Raw genomic sequence first — 17,745 nt, 5'->3', positions numbered from 1 at the left:
TCTGGGAGCAGTGGGAGAAGGCAGAGGAGATGCACTTTTTCACAAATTATCTGTCTCATACTATACTGTCATGACATAGTGACAGTTTCAACAAATATATATATGTATATATAATTTTATAAAAGTTACATACTGCAGCATTAATGGAAAAAATGTTTAACAAAATTGATTACAAGTAGTAAATAAATTTTAAATATGTACATATTCTGCATAATGGATTGTAAAACACACTCAGTTATAGAACAGGTTATCACCTAGCCTTTGCTCTGAGATTGTACCACCTGTATTGATTACATTGGCTGAACTTATGACAGCGAACCCATTGATGTTTTTTAGGGTTTGACAGGTACTTCATTAGCCGCACACTGGAAAACAACAGAAGAAATATCTGGTTTGCCGAGTTCTGGGAGAACAACTTCAAATGCAAACTCAGCCGTCACGCCGTGAAGAAAGGGTCCGGTCTCAAAAAGTGCACAAGTAAGATCTTCTCTTGTTCAGGAAAGAGATATCTGATGTGTGCTTGTTTAAACGTTTACCCAACTCCAAGATATTCTGTCTACATCTGTGACACATTGGGCTCATCGTGAAAGTGTTTTGGAAAGCATTGCCCACCTATAAAAAGTTGAAGTGCTATACATTCTCAGTTCATCTGGCAGCTCTTTTTACTGCTGCTCTGTACTTTTGCTGACTCATGTCTGTTTACCCATATGGCCATAATGAGTGAAAGGCTTAGATGGGCTAGATGAAAAAAGCCGGCTCCGTGCCATTCTTTTTACGGCTTTTTAGTACAATCTCAGTGCGCGGAAAAGGAAAAGCATTGCATAATTTAGAACTCTATTTAGTGGGACAATATACACTGATAGAAAAGCGTAAGTTCCACTCTAAATATGCTGTGCAGACATTTACCAAAACTAAAAGAAAATATGTACAACCTCATATAAATAACAACATATTCCTTTTTAGAGATTTTCTGTTGTTTTTCAATAGAGTATACAGTTTTTCTATACAGCAGTACAAGCAGTTGCTAATCTAATCTGGGGCATCTGGCTAATTGCCAGTAATTTAAGCACTAATACAGAAGCAAATAAATGCATACTTCTCTATCGTTATGTATACTTATTTAAAATATTCAATTTGCCTCAGTAATTTACAAAACTCCACCTCCACAAGGTCGTCTGCTGGAGGGAACTAGAATCACTGAGAAAAAAAAGCAACTTTTATTTAGTTCTTTTTCTCTGGTAATCTGAAAAGATGTGGGGTTTTCCTAATAAAGCTAAAGAATTGCTTGTTAGTAATGTGAGTTGCAAAAATGAAGAATGCTTTCCAGACTTTTCTGTCTAATAAGACCAGTCAGTCTGGGCCATAACTTGTCACTGATATAATGTCATGCCATCGTCAGTTTGTCATTACCTTGTCTATATTTAGTTGGGATAAAATTAACTCTTTAAAAAAAACTTCACTATAACCAATCACTCCTATTCCATGACAGTGAATTCAGGTTTTTATCTGAGCTTCCAATTTGGCACTTGAGTAAAGTGCTATTTTAAGACATTTTAGAAAATGAATGGTGGGTAGAGCAGTTTAACTATTTTAGGTTTTGAACAAGAGCTGATCAAAGGTAATCCAGATTCTTTGACCATAGCAAAGTAGCCCTTCACCACCAAATTGCCAAATTGAAAGCCGCAATTCAGATGTTAAATTTAGTGTCATCCCTTCCACCTCACAGACAAACTTTTCAAACCCCCTCAGCCTTTCCACATTTTGCCACATTGAGACCTTTAAATCCAACAGAACCAACAGAAAGTAGTACAGTTTAGAGAAGTGGAAGGAAATCTGTGCACAGTTTTTAGTTTACAAAAAAAAAAAAAAGAAATTGTGATGGGAACGTGCAATCAACATTTGATATCACCCCTGAATAAACTCCAGTGCAGCTACATGTCTTTAAAGGCCACCTAACTATAGAGTCCATTTGGTTGTAATTTAATCCCAGCATAAATAAAGCTGTTCTTTTGCATTTTGTTAGGTTAGGCAATAAGTAATAATAAGTGAACTGGCTCACCTATGAGCCAACTTCAATGAGGTCATCCACATCAGTGGGGCAACTACATATTATTCAGGTGGATGCGAAAACATAGATCAGCGCTCCCCCCCACACCCACTGGGGGAAGGAACGTCAGGGTGAAGGAGCGACGCTCACTCACTCTCGCCAACCCCCCCGAGGCGACAATACGTGAAGGGTAAAACTCGCTACATTTACATTTATGTGCGCGAGGTGAAGGAGCGTAAGGCACGCTGAAGTGTATGGGAAAACATCATCGGCGCGCCACTCCCTCCAGACGGGGTTTTGGCGCCCCCTCTGGTGCTGCGCCCCTATGCGTTGCACACCCTGCATACCCACTTTTTGAGCCACTGATCCAGATAAACTGAAAGGACAGGCAAGTACTCTGAAGTAGGCAGCATATATCTATAGCTCAGGTTGGAGAGCGTTGTCAAGACAACTATTAATCTGGCCATTGTACTGTAAGAGAATGGCAAAAACAAAGATATTGCGGAGACAAAGCCATTAGCAGTTTGTCTCAAGCCATAGGAGAGCATGTGTGAGAAAGAGATGGGGTGAGACCAAATTTAAATTTTCTGTCTTGCATGCAAAATGTAATCATATCCCCTGAATACACCATCCTCGCAGTACAACATGGTAGTGACAATGGCATACTGTGGGAATTCAGCAGGGACAATCTATGTGATGTTTATTCATTTTAGATAAATTTTTTATACACCAGTAATGGTAGTAGCAAAAAGAAGTTAAATTAGTTTTATAGCTGACACATTTAATTTGTTGTGGATCTTGTTATTTTCACTAAAATGGTCCATTTGGCAGGTGTTTCTGCAGTGCAGGTTAGCGTGTTTAATAGTGCAGTATTAACTTTGCAATTATGTTACAGTTTCATTTTGTCTCTATTTTTTTATAAGCATTTTGTGTTTTACCCTCCTTGAGGACTGCGGGTGGAAATTTGCCTATGGCTAAATCCGATGCAGTGCATATGCTTTATAGTGGGATTAATGTTCCTGTACATACTCCCAAATGAATAAGTTCAAACTCAAAATCATCAGAATAACATCAGAATTGTCCTTTTTTTTCTTATGCTATGCACAGTTCAAAGCTTTCTTGCATCATAACTTCCTCTCTACAGATTTTGTTGCACTGTGGGCCTCCACCTTTCCCCCCAGCACTATGTGCTCTGCTCTGCTAATGCTGCAGGCATAATATGAGGAAATAGATGCAACCCCAGGAAAAGAGTGTAATAATGGCATTACTCCAGTTGGAAGCACTAAGGTGTGCCTTTACCAGTGTTTGATGCAGACTAAAAAATCTACTATGTAAGAATTGAAGAAGGTTGGCTGGCTTTTTCTAGAAAAAAATGCTTTATATATATATCAGCGACGTGAGTTTCAATGCTGGTGAGGCACTGACTTACGATTATAGACACCATGCATGTTATTGGACGTACGGAAATTTCGCGCAGGCATACAACGCTGGGGGGCAAAAAGACTTTTACATGTCATCCATAGCCGCGTTAACTCAGTGAAACTTAGAAATGTAGGTATTAATTTCGTGATATGATCCACAGCAAAGGGAAAGAGCGAGAAAGCACTTTCTCGCTCTGTATCCGTCAAGCTACAAGCAGACTCGTTGCCATAGCAACTGACAACATTGCTGCTTCATGTTTTAGGATTTAACACCAAAAAACTAGATTAGCTACCGCTTCTACTTTACTGAATTATTTATACATAAACTGTAGCCCACAAAACGCACATTTCATTAAAAAAACTAAACAAAAACATCCTATTGCTGTCTTACCTTTTCTTATCAATGAAATCCATGCACCACTAATTCTGCACAGAAATATCTGTTCATCCAAAGCCAAGTTTATCCTCGGCATGTCTTTTCTACTCCGTTTGAGAATCATTAAACTGTCTCGAAGCAAAACTTTCAGCTCCGGTGTTGGTCTTCCTTTAGTTATCTCCTGCTTCAATTGAAAATCCACTTTAAAAAACTGTTTAAGTGTAGAAATGTAGTCTTTCATGTTGATGTTGGAAGAGAGAAGAAAACAAATATATCGCTGTTCTTTACTTATTTACTCTATGGCTAGTCCCATGGCTAGCTCACTGTGTCTTACTCTGCAGTTGTGCAGTCACAATGTCTGGGAACATGAGCGCCCCCAGCGGTGAGGCAAGAGAACTGCCTGCCTCGCCTCAAGTCTGTTCTATTCCGTTTCTTATTGCTCCTCCGCACACAAAACATGATACACACCAGTGACGTGCGGTCAGGGGAGGCAGGTGAAGCAGAGCCACACCTGTCATCATGGAAAAATAATATATAATAATAAAATCATTTATATTGCTATTTTCACCCTGTGGTTTGTTCTATAAAGTACCTATTTTTTACTTAGCTTAACCAATTCTGATGATTTTTTTCTTCAAAATTGCTGGATTTTCGCATTTTCCCATTCAAATGCTCAGAAGCGAAGCCGGTGAGGCAACAGCGAGCTGAGCCTCTCCTGGGATTGCTCAACCTCTTGCTAACTGCACTGGCTGCCATTCTATGGGAGCATGTTCATCCTGTCTGTACGCTGACAATAAAATGGCTAAAAAACATTTAATATATGGACTGATTTTCCATAATCTATCTTATGTCTATAATGTAGTGTTTTTTTTTGTCTCCAACTGTGTGTGTATCAGTGACGTGCGGTGAGGTTCATAGCTGGTGAGGCACCGACTTAATGATAATCGGATTTACAAATCTAGACCCCTGCATGTTGTTTACATAAGAAAATTTCGCGCATGCGTACAATGCTGGAGGGCAAAAAGGCTATTTTTGCCCTCCAGCCATCCATAGCCGCGCCGCCACCACAGAATAATTTCATTATCTCAAACTTAGACATGTCGATATTATTAATTTCGTGCTGTGCTTAACAGCACAGGGAGAAACTGTTAAAGTACAACTCAAAACCACGTCTTTCTCACCCTCTGTATCAGCGCAGCTACTGCATGGCTAGCTCGCTGTACTGTTTCTTACTCTGCAGTTGTGGAGTCACAATGTCTGGGAACATGAGCGCCCCCAGCGATGAGGCAAGAGAACTGCCTGCCTCACCTCGAATCTGTTCTCTGCCGTTTCTGATCGCTCCTCAGCACACGAAACACGTTACACACACAGTCGGTGACAATAAAAACACAGTACATTAAATACATAAGCTAAATTATGGAAAATCAGTTCATAAATTAAATATTTTTAATTTATGAATTTATGATTTATCAGTCCAGTACAGTTAGCCAGTACAGTTAGCGAGAGGTTGCGCAATCCCAGGTGAGGCTCAGCTCACTGTTGCCTGACCGGCTTCGCTTCCAAGCATTTGAATGGGAAAATGCAAAAATTCTGCGATTTTAAAGGAAAAAATCCTCAGATTTGGTTAAATTAAATGAAAATAGGTGCTTTATAGTACAAACCACAGGGTAAAAATATCTTTAGAAATTATTTTATTATTATATATTATTTTCTATGATGACAAACAGTGTTGGAGGAAATAACATTATATTGTGTAGGGGTCCAAACAAATGCATTTTTTAAACATGAGGGGGGCAAGTCCCTGTCACACATAATTATTGCAACTCCCGTGCTCCACTCCATCAAGTTTTCTTCTAGGACTGCTCCAACCATTTTCATGTGAAATTTGACTAATTAACTTGTCCCTGTTAAAAATAAAATACATTGCTGGGGGATGATGCTGCCAGTACAAAAACATTTCAATTTTGGATTGTGTGCTCAGGGAGATGTACAACTTCATTTACCCCAAAAGTATCATTTTTCTCCCATGAAAACCTAATTATTAGTTGTCCTGGGAAGTGCAGAACTGATACTTATGACGACGTGAAAAAATTGTCAGAAAATCTTTAGATGTATTGGTAAAACCAAATATCTAAGCACTAAACTCAATACGTTACTTGGTAGAAAATTATTTTTCCTACTATGTTCTCACTCTCACATTAAATAATTAATAACTACAACATTGGAATTGATACTGGAAATGTTCTAAGGAACATATTTATGAACACAGAGTTCTCCTGAGGAGTGTCACAATACAATTAAGATAACTCCTGCCCGAAGCATACATTAGGCAATCATCCTCAGAGTTCTTCATCTCTAAAGTCATGCACAGTGGAGGAATTTCTGATTTGATCTGCTTGATACAATCCAGATTTCCATTTGATATGGGGACTAAGCTTTAATTCTCTTACTGAATTGTGACAGATGCTTTGATTTGTATCAATCATCTATATGCAACCTGTTTGCTGACATTATTCAATTAAAATCTGCACAGGAATTGAAAACACTCAAATCTAGCATCGAAAGATTCAGGACATCTGGCCACTTAAGGGTCGAAATCCTTACAATCATTCATTTAATTAACATGTTAATTTCAAAATATTCTTTTAAAAGTGGGGGGTTTTAGTAGCACTGCAAATGTTTTTGAGGGAGAGCACAATATGGACTGTAAAACACAAAACTAAGGCTGCCAGCTTTTCAGAGCAGCTTGGAATGAGAATTGCTCCCAAAGGAAAGGAAGCTGTGATTGTGGGTAGGAGACTGAGGTCCAAACGTATTTAGTCTCCCACTTAGAAACAACAAGGCTGCTTTGGATGTGTTAGAATAGCAATTCAATCTTAAAAAGATTCAGCTCTGACGAAATAACAGCTGTGAGAAGACGTCAATCAAAAATAAAATTACATCAAAGAACCTTTGCTGGCTTTTTTATTCACCTGGTATTGTCACCTTCTGAATGTAGAAAAAAATCTTTATCACCAATATTCTAGATCAGCTAAGAGAGTCATGGAAACGAAACGCACCCAGAGAATAGCGGTGCATGGATGATTTAGCGGAGACAATAACTAAATCTCAATGGAATTCTTTCAATTCATTTTCAACCCCAAACCAGTACTGTGCATTCATGCCTGGCATGAATGTCAGGCGTGAATGTTTCTTTGATTTAAGGGGAGGTTCATGGGGTACAGATTTCTACGCTTAATATAGATTTTTTTTTTTTAGGTCCACGTTATTAAAGTATGCGCTTTGCATGAAACTGTATTCACAAAAATATTTTCTTAAATAAAAACAGTATCATGTATGAGGAAATGTATAAATTCCTGCCTTTAACAAGGATAAAGAAATGTCTGCTGGCTTAATAATGGTTACATGGCATGCAGAATATGACTATACTATATACGCAAGAAATCTGGCAATAGCCGATGATGTAAAAGCTTCTCTAAGGAGTAACACATTTCATAGTGGAATGAGCCACTACCTAAGGGCAGAAGGATAGAGACAGAAAGATGCATAGTTGCTGCGGTAACCTCTAACATTTTAAGAAAGACTATGTAATAAATGGAGTACCATATTTTTAAAATAATACTTGCAGGGAACTAACCTAAATCACAATATAGAAAATAAATGATCATCATATTACTGGAACTAAACCTACATAATTAGTGTTAAACATGAATATGTCTATGTTCAATCACTGAAAAGGATATTTTGTGTATTATATTAAAGGGAAAAAGAAAAATGCAAACAATTTTTACAATGATTAATCAAGTGCAGTGTTAAAAAGTTGGTACCATAGCATACCTGCAACATGATGTTTCACACTGTTGACATCTGCACCCATACATCCTGCTTGGAGCTAATTTAAAAGGTTAATAAAATCTAAAATCAAATCTTACCTTAAAGTAAGGGGGAAGTAATGTGCAACACAAAATATTAAAAGTATAATTTGACAGTGTTGCATAACTACCATTGACCAGGAGGAACATCACAATAAATCAATATCTTTAATGGACACAAACTTGAACAATTACTGTCACATTTCTACTGAAGGGCAGCTTTGTGGCTTGGAGTATTTGCATATTTAAGCTCTGTTTGAGAAGAGAACGCACTACTTTCAGAAAAACAAAAAGGAACTAAAACCCACCACCTTATTTCTGTAAGTTAAAGGCGCTAACCACTGAGTAATCACACCACCTGGAGCCAGATTTGCAAATACACAATGTATAATCCTCCACACAGTCATGGGTATTTCTAAATAAGACTGAGTCATGACAGTATTCATGCAGTGTGTCCTTGTAGGAATTATGGCATAGAAACAGAGATCAGTTTATCATCCCACAGAACAGCATGAAAAGGAATAAAACATAGGATAACTCTTTGATGTAGCTTTTCCAGATGTGTGCATTTGTGAAAATGTGCATTTTTTTCTAACTTTCAAGTAAATATATACAGAAGATCAGGAACTAATTCAATTTTAGATAAAAAAATGTCAATCACATACTGTCCTGCCTTGCTTATACGAGTAGGAATAAATTAAACATCCATCTCTTTTTATTTTTTTTTCAGTGCACACCCAAACCTCCCAGGTACTGTTTACTGTGTAAGAAAAATCAAGTGACAAAACGAAACATCATGTTTGCTTTACAGCAGTTTATTATCAGGGTTTTGCCAAAACACAACAACCTGTATGCAATTTGTTTCCCTAAAATAAAAAACAGTACTCAGAGCAGCAGAGTGGTGAGTGTTACACGACACTAGCTAATGGAATCTGTGTTGTGAAAATGTACATTACTCTGACTCATGTTAGCTGTTGTAGGGCTGCAGGTAATTTCCCCTTCAACTATTTAACTTTTTACTGTTTGAGCAACAAACTTATACATTTTAAGTACATCCAAAAATAGTTTTCCCATTAAAACAGTAGATTAGCATTCCCATATTGTGTCTAAAAATATGTTAACTAAAATTTGGATTCTACATTACAGAGCATCAGAAACATTTTCAGTTTTCTGATGGCTTGTTGTATTACAAGTTAAATATAACCAATAAAAGAGGAACGAGGTATAAAATGTAGCCCCACAGGGATAACCTGTAAGAGACTAAATATTTAGGATACAAACAAAAGCCCTGTGGTAAAAATATGTGAAGGGCCAGAAAATGAATAAATTTTTTATTGCAGCAGAAAACTTTATTGCAGCAGAAAACAACTAAAATGTAGGCCAGTCCAGCATTTTATTCAGTGGGTAAAAATTCCCACTTTTGGAAATAATAGCTTTTAATAAAATGACTGTTTCTGCTAACAAATTCTATTAAAATAAATATGGGTTAGGGTTAGTTGTCAGTTGTCAACTGAGAAGAATGTCACTCCAGCGTAAGAAAATCTGCACGGTCTAAAACGTCTGCAGATCAGATTGTAATGAACTCTGTGTGGGCATGCCTCTTTTTTAAAAGCTCTGGGAACCTTTTATTCTGTATGGCATCATGAACTTTTAAAAGTAGCAATATATTTCAAATATAAATGTGGCTTTTGTCAGAAGAATGAAGACATTAGGTTGTCTTCAGAAAAATTCTAAATATTTGGAAAATCTCAAGTTAAATTGTTCCAACAGACACAATATCAGCTTCTCTCCATGGCCATTTCAGTTCTTACACTTCAACCTTAGAGAAAACTTGTGAGATGAGTTAAAGAGAAAGAAATATAAAGGATTAAGGCATTGAATATCATAGAAAGCCTTGTGAAACAAAGTCCCCTTTACGAAAAAACTGTTCAAAGGAGAGGTGCCAAAAGTTGAAAGCTATGGCAATTTCGAAAAAAAAAAAAAAGTATTAATTGAACTTTGCCCCTACTGGATCATACTTTTGTTTTTCTCAACATTATATGCTAAAAGTGGTAAAAGATTATCTTATTTTAAGGCTATTTGCACTTCTTTAAAAGTTCCATTAAGAGTGAAGGGGGCTGTAAATTATGCAAAGAAATAATCAAGGTGTTTTCACTTTATCAAGATGTTTGGTGAGAAGGTTAAAGACTCTTCAGAAATGCTAAATGCTCACCCCACTCAATACAGATCTTCTACTGCCACGTTTCCCTATTTGCTTGGTTTTGGGTCAATGAGAATGAGTCAGATTTCTTTTGTAGCATATGTGTTATTTCTGCTCAGATGAAGAGCGCTGCATTGTCCCTGAGGCAGCTGCACAAGAGCCACATGCGCTGTCCTGCAGAATTATCTGTGTCCAGAGGAGGTAACTCTGCTTCTTAGCATGATCAAAGTATATAGATGTGCATGACTCACTGTGGAAAGAAGGGGAAAGCTGTTCCTTTCCCTATGTGAAGAGGTAAAACTGATATTGATTAACGCATAGAAAGCAGAGATAAGGTAGAACTGAAACCAGTCAAACTGTGGACTCTGCTTTGCCTGCGCATTAATGATGTGGGAGAGCTGCAGAAAACAAAGCAATACAGACAAAGCGAACATGTGCTTTTCCATCCAACCATCTATTTTTTAAACCGCTTATCCTGAAGAGCCTTGCAGGGTGGCTGGAATGTTTCCCAGAATGCACTGGGCAAGAGATAGGAAATATTTTGGAAAGCTTGTCGGATTTGTAACAGGAGGATTTTCTTTTGTATTGTAAAAATGAAATTTAGCACAGAGCATGGTTTATCTATCTAACAGAGATACTGAAATGTAAGTTTTTGCACCAAATCAGGGTAGTAAAATGCACTTGGTTTTTTTTGCAAGCATGCCCTAATATTAACTTCTGTAAATCATTAAATTATTGGTATGTTGCACCCTGTGGCATCATGTAGGTGTAATGGAAGCCTAGATTGCTTTCATAGCTGCTTTCAGGTAATCTGCCTCGTTGGATCTGGTATCTCTCATCTTCCTCTTGACAACAGCCCATAGATTTTCTGTGGGATTCAGGTCAGGGAAGTGTGCTGGCCGATCAGGAACAGCAATGTCATTGAACCAGTTTTTGGTATCTTTGGCAGTGTGGGCAGATGCCAAGTCCTGCTGGAAAATAAAATCAGCATCTCCAAACAGCTTGTCAGCAGAAGGAAGCATGAAGTGCTCTAGAATTTCCTGCCAGATGGCGGTTTTGACTGTAGATGTCAGAAAACAAAGTGGACCAACACCAGCAGATGATGAGACACCCAAAGTAATCAGACTGTACAAACTTTACACTGGACTTCTAGCTACATGGATTCTGTCTTCTCCACTCTTCCTTCAAATACTGGGATCTTAATTTCCAAATGAAATGCAGAATTTACTTTCATTTGAAAACTGGACTCTGGATCATTGCACAGCGGTTCTGAGACCCACAGAAGAACAGAAGATTCAAGTATAACATACCAGTAACTTCAGGCATCTGTCAGTTCAAAGTGATGAACAGTGCAAGAAGAGCAGAACAGAGTCCAACGTTGCATAAAGTAGAAAGTGTGGTCTCTGAGTTCAGTTTGTGTGCATGCGTATTACTGAATGATTCCTGTGAAAGCCAGGGGCTTGTTGTTGAGGGGGAAACAGAGACATGGGCAAAGGAGTAAGAGCTCAAAGTTCAAATGTGTAGGGCAGTAGGACAAGATGGGAAGGCATAACAGGGAGAGAGCTGAGATTTCTGACAGACTTACGGATAAAGCTGTCACCAAGAATGCTGGTTTTGGCCCACAGACTCTGGAGTCTTCTTCCAGATGGTAACAGACAGAAGACACAATGGGAAAGGATAGAAAGAATCCCCAAATTCCCTGTGTAGACAGAAAGGCAGACACTTGATAATAATAAACTTCACCAGTAATGGGCGCAGACCACAACAACATGGCGACAGGCATCATTACATAAACTCAACCTATCCATGACATTATGTGCTTCATCGTGGGATAGTAGGATCAGGCTGGAAAGGATTTAGCTATTGATCTTTTTTCAAAGTTTAGAAAACTTATTTTGTGTCGTCCAACTTGTTTAGAAAGACTGCACATTAGCCAGTAGGGATAGCCAGTTTGTCACTTAGCCGAGCCCTGTTGGATCCATCTCTGAGGGGTGGAGTAAGTTACAAGACTATGTCTTCATCATTGTATTTAAATTAAGAATTAATACATAGACTACTTTACAGGGTTTTGTCTCATTATATCCATACACATGTACTGGCTTCTGAAAATATTGGTAATTGACTTAAGTGATATCCCATTTTGAAAAAGAAAATGAAATTCCAATCAAATGATACTCTCCTCCCAGATTTATTTAGTTCAATAGATGCTTTTTTAAAAGAAGAAGTATTTGTGTTAACACACACCAATCTATATAATTATTCTACCAAGTTTACACTAATGATCAGTTAATAAGGTGAAACCAATAACTGGCAGGCAGCTTCTTCTTACGCACCTAATTAGAATCAAAGGTGTCTCTGTTTTCAAACTGTGCTTCTGCATTTGGAATTAGTTTTTTCATCACATTCAAATAAAAAGGGGAAATAACTGTCACATGTTGCTACTATGAATCTGTCTTCATTTAATTTTAAGAACTGCCATCAGCATAAAAATGCACTGAATGTGCTAAGTAGTGAAACCTTCAAATTGAAGAGGCTGTAGGATTTTGTTTTCTTCTGGGTAAAAATCATACCATGAGAATCACAGGGGGGTATTTGTTGACAAAAAATAAATAAATAATAATAATTTAAATGGAACGGAAATGGAACAAAAATGTGATTATAATCAAGATATGTATGATATTTGAAATACTGTTTCACAACGCTGTCCTAAAAAAAGTGTACAACTCTTTCAGGTGGGAAAACAAAGGCAAAGTTGGTAGCTGATTCAAAACTATCACCATGACAGTTGAGTAAGTTAGACCTTTTTTATCAGCAGCTAATTCAGAGGGATAAAGCTGTATGCTAGCAGCTAATTCAGAGGGATAAAGCTGTATGCTAGCAGCTAATTCAGAGGGATAAAGCTGTATGCTAGCAGCTAATTCAGAGGGATAAAGCTGTATGCTAACAGCTAATTCAGAGGGATAAAGCTGTATGCTAACAGCTAATTCAGAGGGATAAAGCCATATGCTAACTTGAGCTCATCAGACAAACAGCAAGCTGTAACTCGGGGACAATTTTATCTAGCATGAACTCTTGGACATTTTGTACTGAGAATGATTTCAGCATCTTAACACCAAAAATGTTGCAGGTTAAAATCTGAAGACATACCACCCAACCAAATTCTTTGATTATACTTACAGAAATTACATTGCTTATTCTCCAATTTGTTAAAATTCAGGAACACATAAAAGAAAGATTTAAATACTATATAGCCAATACAAATAATACATGTGATATTTAGTTCTGGAAGTGCCCAATGTTTAACAGCTGTGGAGTTTGCATCCCAAATAACATCTTTTAACATAAAGTGACCAAATGATGACCAGCAACTCAGCACAGAAAAACTTTCTGTTTGAACATTCATGAACACAAATAATGAACCTATGAAAATGCTATTTAGCTAATGAAAAATACTGAAATCAGACCACCATGGAGGATAGCTTGTAGTTTCATACAACTGTTTTAGCAACTGGAAGCTCTAAAAGAAAAAGTATTACATACATCATTTTCTGATTTAGTGTAATCAAATGTATATACCAATACACCAAAGTATATATATATGTTTATTTAGCTTTTCAAATGTAAACATCAGTAACTTATGTCTTCCTGAAAACTTGTGATTTACCATTAATGTAATATTTGTATTCTCATTGAGGCTTTTCATTGAAATGAGGTGTAGGCTGCTCAGCAATACAAATGATTTATATAGATAGATCTTATTTTTCACATCAGATATAAATTTCCACATAGAAGATTCAAAGGAAAAATATAGGATTTTAAAAAGGTGCATTTGGGACCTACAGCAGTGGTGTCAGATTTATTAGAGAGGATACACAACTGTCTTGGCAGGGAAATACTGGTTTGCCTCTGGCTCATCACAAGCAGAATAAAAAGGTCAAAAGTCTTTAGCCCACACTCTCTGTCACATGAAGTCTCGTGTGACTTCTCAGTGGAGAACACCCACACTTTGCCTGCGCTTTATGTAATCTAAAAGGGTTTCTCTGAAATGCCAGCCGGGGAAATGTGTGCAAGGGAGCCAAAATGCTGATGAGAGGGAGCTAAAGAGAGAGACAGTGGGGGAAAAAAAGGAAAATGGTCTTATGGAAAATACACAACAGAAAGTTAGTGTGGGTGGCCTGCCAAGCCTCCAAGGGAAATATCACTCACACCCACTGTGGCTCACAGGATTCCCCATGGCATCAGTGTGGCGGCCAAAACTGTGGCAATCTCTGTCCAATCAGGGGCCTGTGGCTCCTAATTACCGAGTCGTAACCTCCAACAATAATTCATGCATTTCAAAAGCTCATGAGATAATAGGGGACATTAAAGCCCCTCTGGTGTGAAGCGAGGAGCTGGACACACCGGGAATGAAAGACAGACCTCCTCAGATTTAGGGTCCAGGACTCCCTCAGATTGAAGTGGCCAATGAAAATCGCCTGAACCATTGGAAAGGGACTGTTGAATGATAATAAAAAATTGATATTATTTACACCAGGAGCCAGTCTGTCTTTACGATTATTACTGAATGGAGAAGCATTCTTCAAAATAAACATGTTGTTTTTTAACATATAAAGTGTAACATTTATCTGAGATTATCTCAGGGATACATTTGTACATTCACAAAAGTCACTTTCCTCTAACTCAGTGGTTCTTAACCTGGGTTCAATCGAACCCCAGGGGTTCGATGAGTCGGTCTCAGGGGTTCGGCGGAGCCTCTGCCGCGGAGGTAAAGACACACTTGTGTAAAGTCGTGATGACGCGCCCCGCTTTGTCATCACTTGCTCCAGAGGATCACGTTACATTGCTTAGCCAATCAGTGCTGCGGAGGAGCACTGATTGAAGGAGTTCCACTCTCAGCATGGATTTGAGCTTGTGTCTTTAATTACTTCAGCAAAGCTCACAGTTTTTACCAAATTCTAGAGTCTAATCTGCTCCTGAGTCGCATCTTTTCGGGGTTGGTACTGCCTCTAGTGGTGTGGAGGTGGTTACACAGCTAATATAATTACATTACTAAATCAGAATACCGCAAAGTATTTTGTGTGTCGGAGGGGGGTTGGAATAAGAAGGGTTCGGTGAATGCGCATATGCAACTGGGGGGTTCAGTACCTCAAAAAAGGTTAAGAACGACTGCTCTAACTCTCCCAATCCATGAGCAGCCTCTCTCGGGTCAGACTGCTGACCTCAGAGATGCCTAACCCTAATGCCTGCTTTGCAAACTTCAGAAACCAGTTTTCCTAAAGAGCAAAGCCTGCCTTTCTCAGGCTCAGCACACAAAGCTTGGGTCTTGATCTTGACCATTAGGAGATAAGCTGCCCACCAGGCTCCACCTCCCCTACTGTTTAAAATAATAAACATATATTAATTTATGTTACACTGTATAATCAAATACAATGCAAGAGTTCTTATTTTCTAATTGTTGGATGCAATATTTGTCAAATGAATTCATTCATCAAGCAATTTATGTTTATTGCCAATTACATCAGAAAATACATGTACGCTTTAATTATGTAGTTTTCTACATAATATAAGCTTCTTTGATATGTTAACGTTTTATCAATGTACTTTGTTATTTTAAATTATGTCATATTTAACACATTCAGATAGGAAACAATTTTAATCACTGTTGGTTTCATTAACAGTTTTTGTAAATATTGCAATGACAATTCAGTTGCACAGCAATAAACAGTTGGTCTTTGTTGCCGAACATTACAATCATAATTGCAGGAATTTAGCAGCATATCCCTTGTTAAAGTCTTATTAACTTGCAAAGCCTAATTGGATTCCATTTAGCAGTTTTATGCTGTTCTATCATTAGCTCATCCACAGTAATTAGTCTATTGTTAATCTAAATTGAACACACCTGATTTATTTTTTTATATTTTTTGTTTATAATCTCTTATGCACAGCAGAGTTACAATGTGAATGCTTTATGATTTGAGGCTTAGGGAGAGAAAGGATGAGTTAGGATTGACATATTGTGTCTTCTTGACCGGCATTACCTTCTTACAGCAATTAACAATCACAAAAACTATGGAACAACTTGGCCAAAACATTCATCAACTCATATCACCAGTTATTACATTGAGACTATAAGGGGATTATCCCTGTCCTAAGAATGAATGTCTCCATTTCTACTTTTAGCCTGTGCTTAATTGGAACCTGCCAGGTCAGAATTCACTCAAATTTGAACTAACATGAGGTCATTTAATCTGCTGACGCCACGTGACATGATGTTAATAGTTAATGGCAAATGAATGTCAGCCCAATATTCAATGGTTACAGAGAAGCTAAGAGGGAATTGCATCAAGGCTCAGTGGAGATACAAGAAAGATTTAGTTTTTTTTTTTTTTTAACTGATGAGATTTCCCAGAAGAGGAAAAACTTCCCCTCCAGATATTAAAATTGATTTGCTCCTCTGCAGCGATCCCAATGTTTACCTTCTAGCTAATTGCAAGAGGCAGAACCCATTCAGTGGTGAAAGAATAGGACTCACAGAGGAGCAATGCATTTTCTTCTACGTCTTTTGGATTACAGCCACATCCTTCATATAGGTGGTTCATTTCAAATAGCTTGTCCAGATTAGTCCAACTTGAGCTGCTCAACAATGAGTTAGAGAATTTTTACTAAATGTTGGCACACTTGAAGATCATCTTTATGTTGCTGAGTAAATAAGTCTCAAGATGAACATTTTCCTTCCTATTATTGCACAAAATGTGCATCCTGAAACAGGGTTTATTTCAGATTTCATGAGGACTCTGTTTTCTTTTGCAACTGTGTATTTCAATTCCACTTTTAAAATCCCTTACAGTCTCTCATGACTCCTAATGCAGTGATAGACAACATTTTATGTTTTATGTCATTGGGTATTTCATATATATATATATATATATATATATATATATATATATATATATATATATATATATATATATATATATATATATATATATATATATATATATATATATATGAGAGAGAGAGACTTATGCATATATGTAAAACTGGATGTATACTTTTGGCTCTAGCGGACAGGAGAAAATCCACAATATGTTTAAATATGATCAAATTTGTATTTTGTGCTGTCAGTCCTCCCTAGAAAAACAGCCCCAAGATAAAAAGAAAATACTTCAAATAAGTCATTAAAAACTAATCCAATATGAATCCAACATGACTGTAATTGCAAATATTGTGGAATAAATGGTTTGATTTTGCAAATATCCTTGTGTCTTACAGATCAGGAGCGAATAGGGAAGGACTCTGATTTTGAGCAAGAAGGAAAGGTTCAGTTTGTTATAGATGCTGTATATTCGATGGCTCACGGTTTGCACAACATGCACAAAGAACTCTGCCCTGGGAAGGTGGGTCTCTGCGCAAAAATGGATCCCATCAACGGTACCCATCTCCTCAAGCATATTCGCCGGCTAAACTTCTCAGGTCAGTTCCTTCAAACAAAAATGTCTTTCTCTGCTCAACGAAAACAAAGAAAAAGAAAACTTTTTTTCATTTTGTTCTATGACCAATTCTAACATGTAAACAGTATTTTCTGAAACGCTTTTTCATATCTTAATTCTGCACTTTCAAAGCCAAACACAAATGTTTATTTTATGTATTGGCACATATTGGCAAACAATCACATACCTATAAATAGTCACCTAAAAACCTGTCTGTGATCTCCAACTTATTGATTCACACAAATTAATATTATGCTTGCTCAAAAAATTCCTTGATTTGAAACAAGTAGGTGAAATTATCTCAAGATTATCATGATTGTCTGATGAGAGATGCCTGGG

The 17,745-nt window shown here is 37.4% G+C and overlaps 1 protein-coding gene and 1 long non-coding RNA gene across 4 annotated transcripts in view; one reads left to right on the top strand and one right to left on the bottom strand.

Annotated features, from left to right (window-relative positions):
• LOC103464720 (uncharacterized) overlaps positions 1-17,745 on the bottom strand; it is a 217,634-nt gene that overhangs the window by 76,093 nt on the left and 123,796 nt on the right. For both annotated transcript variants that reach the window (XR_533698.3, XR_533696.3), the window contains exon 3: positions 11,502-11,615. This is a non-coding gene — a long non-coding RNA (uncharacterized LOC103464720). The remainder of the gene's footprint in view (positions 1-11,501; positions 11,616-17,745) is intronic.
• The window catches only part of LOC103464721 (metabotropic glutamate receptor 4-like), a 178,246-nt gene that overhangs the window by 133,015 nt on the left and 27,486 nt on the right, over positions 1-17,745 (top strand). For both annotated transcript variants that reach the window (XM_008409022.3, XM_008409021.3), the window contains exons 6-7: positions 337-477; positions 17,189-17,389. In XM_008409022.3, the coding sequence (XP_008407244.1) occupies positions 337-477; positions 17,189-17,389 (342 nt within the window). The remainder of the gene's footprint in view (positions 1-336; positions 478-17,188; positions 17,390-17,745) is intronic.

This window comes from Poecilia reticulata, chromosome 5 (assembly GCF_904066995.2).
Source record: "Poecilia reticulata chromosome 5, P_reticulata-male-v2, whole genome shotgun sequence".
NCBI classification, from domain to species: Eukaryota; Metazoa; Chordata; class Actinopteri; order Cyprinodontiformes; family Poeciliidae; genus Poecilia; species Poecilia reticulata.
The sequence above is the reverse complement of the archived record's forward strand: the minus strand, read 5'-3'. Positions and strand labels throughout refer to the sequence as shown.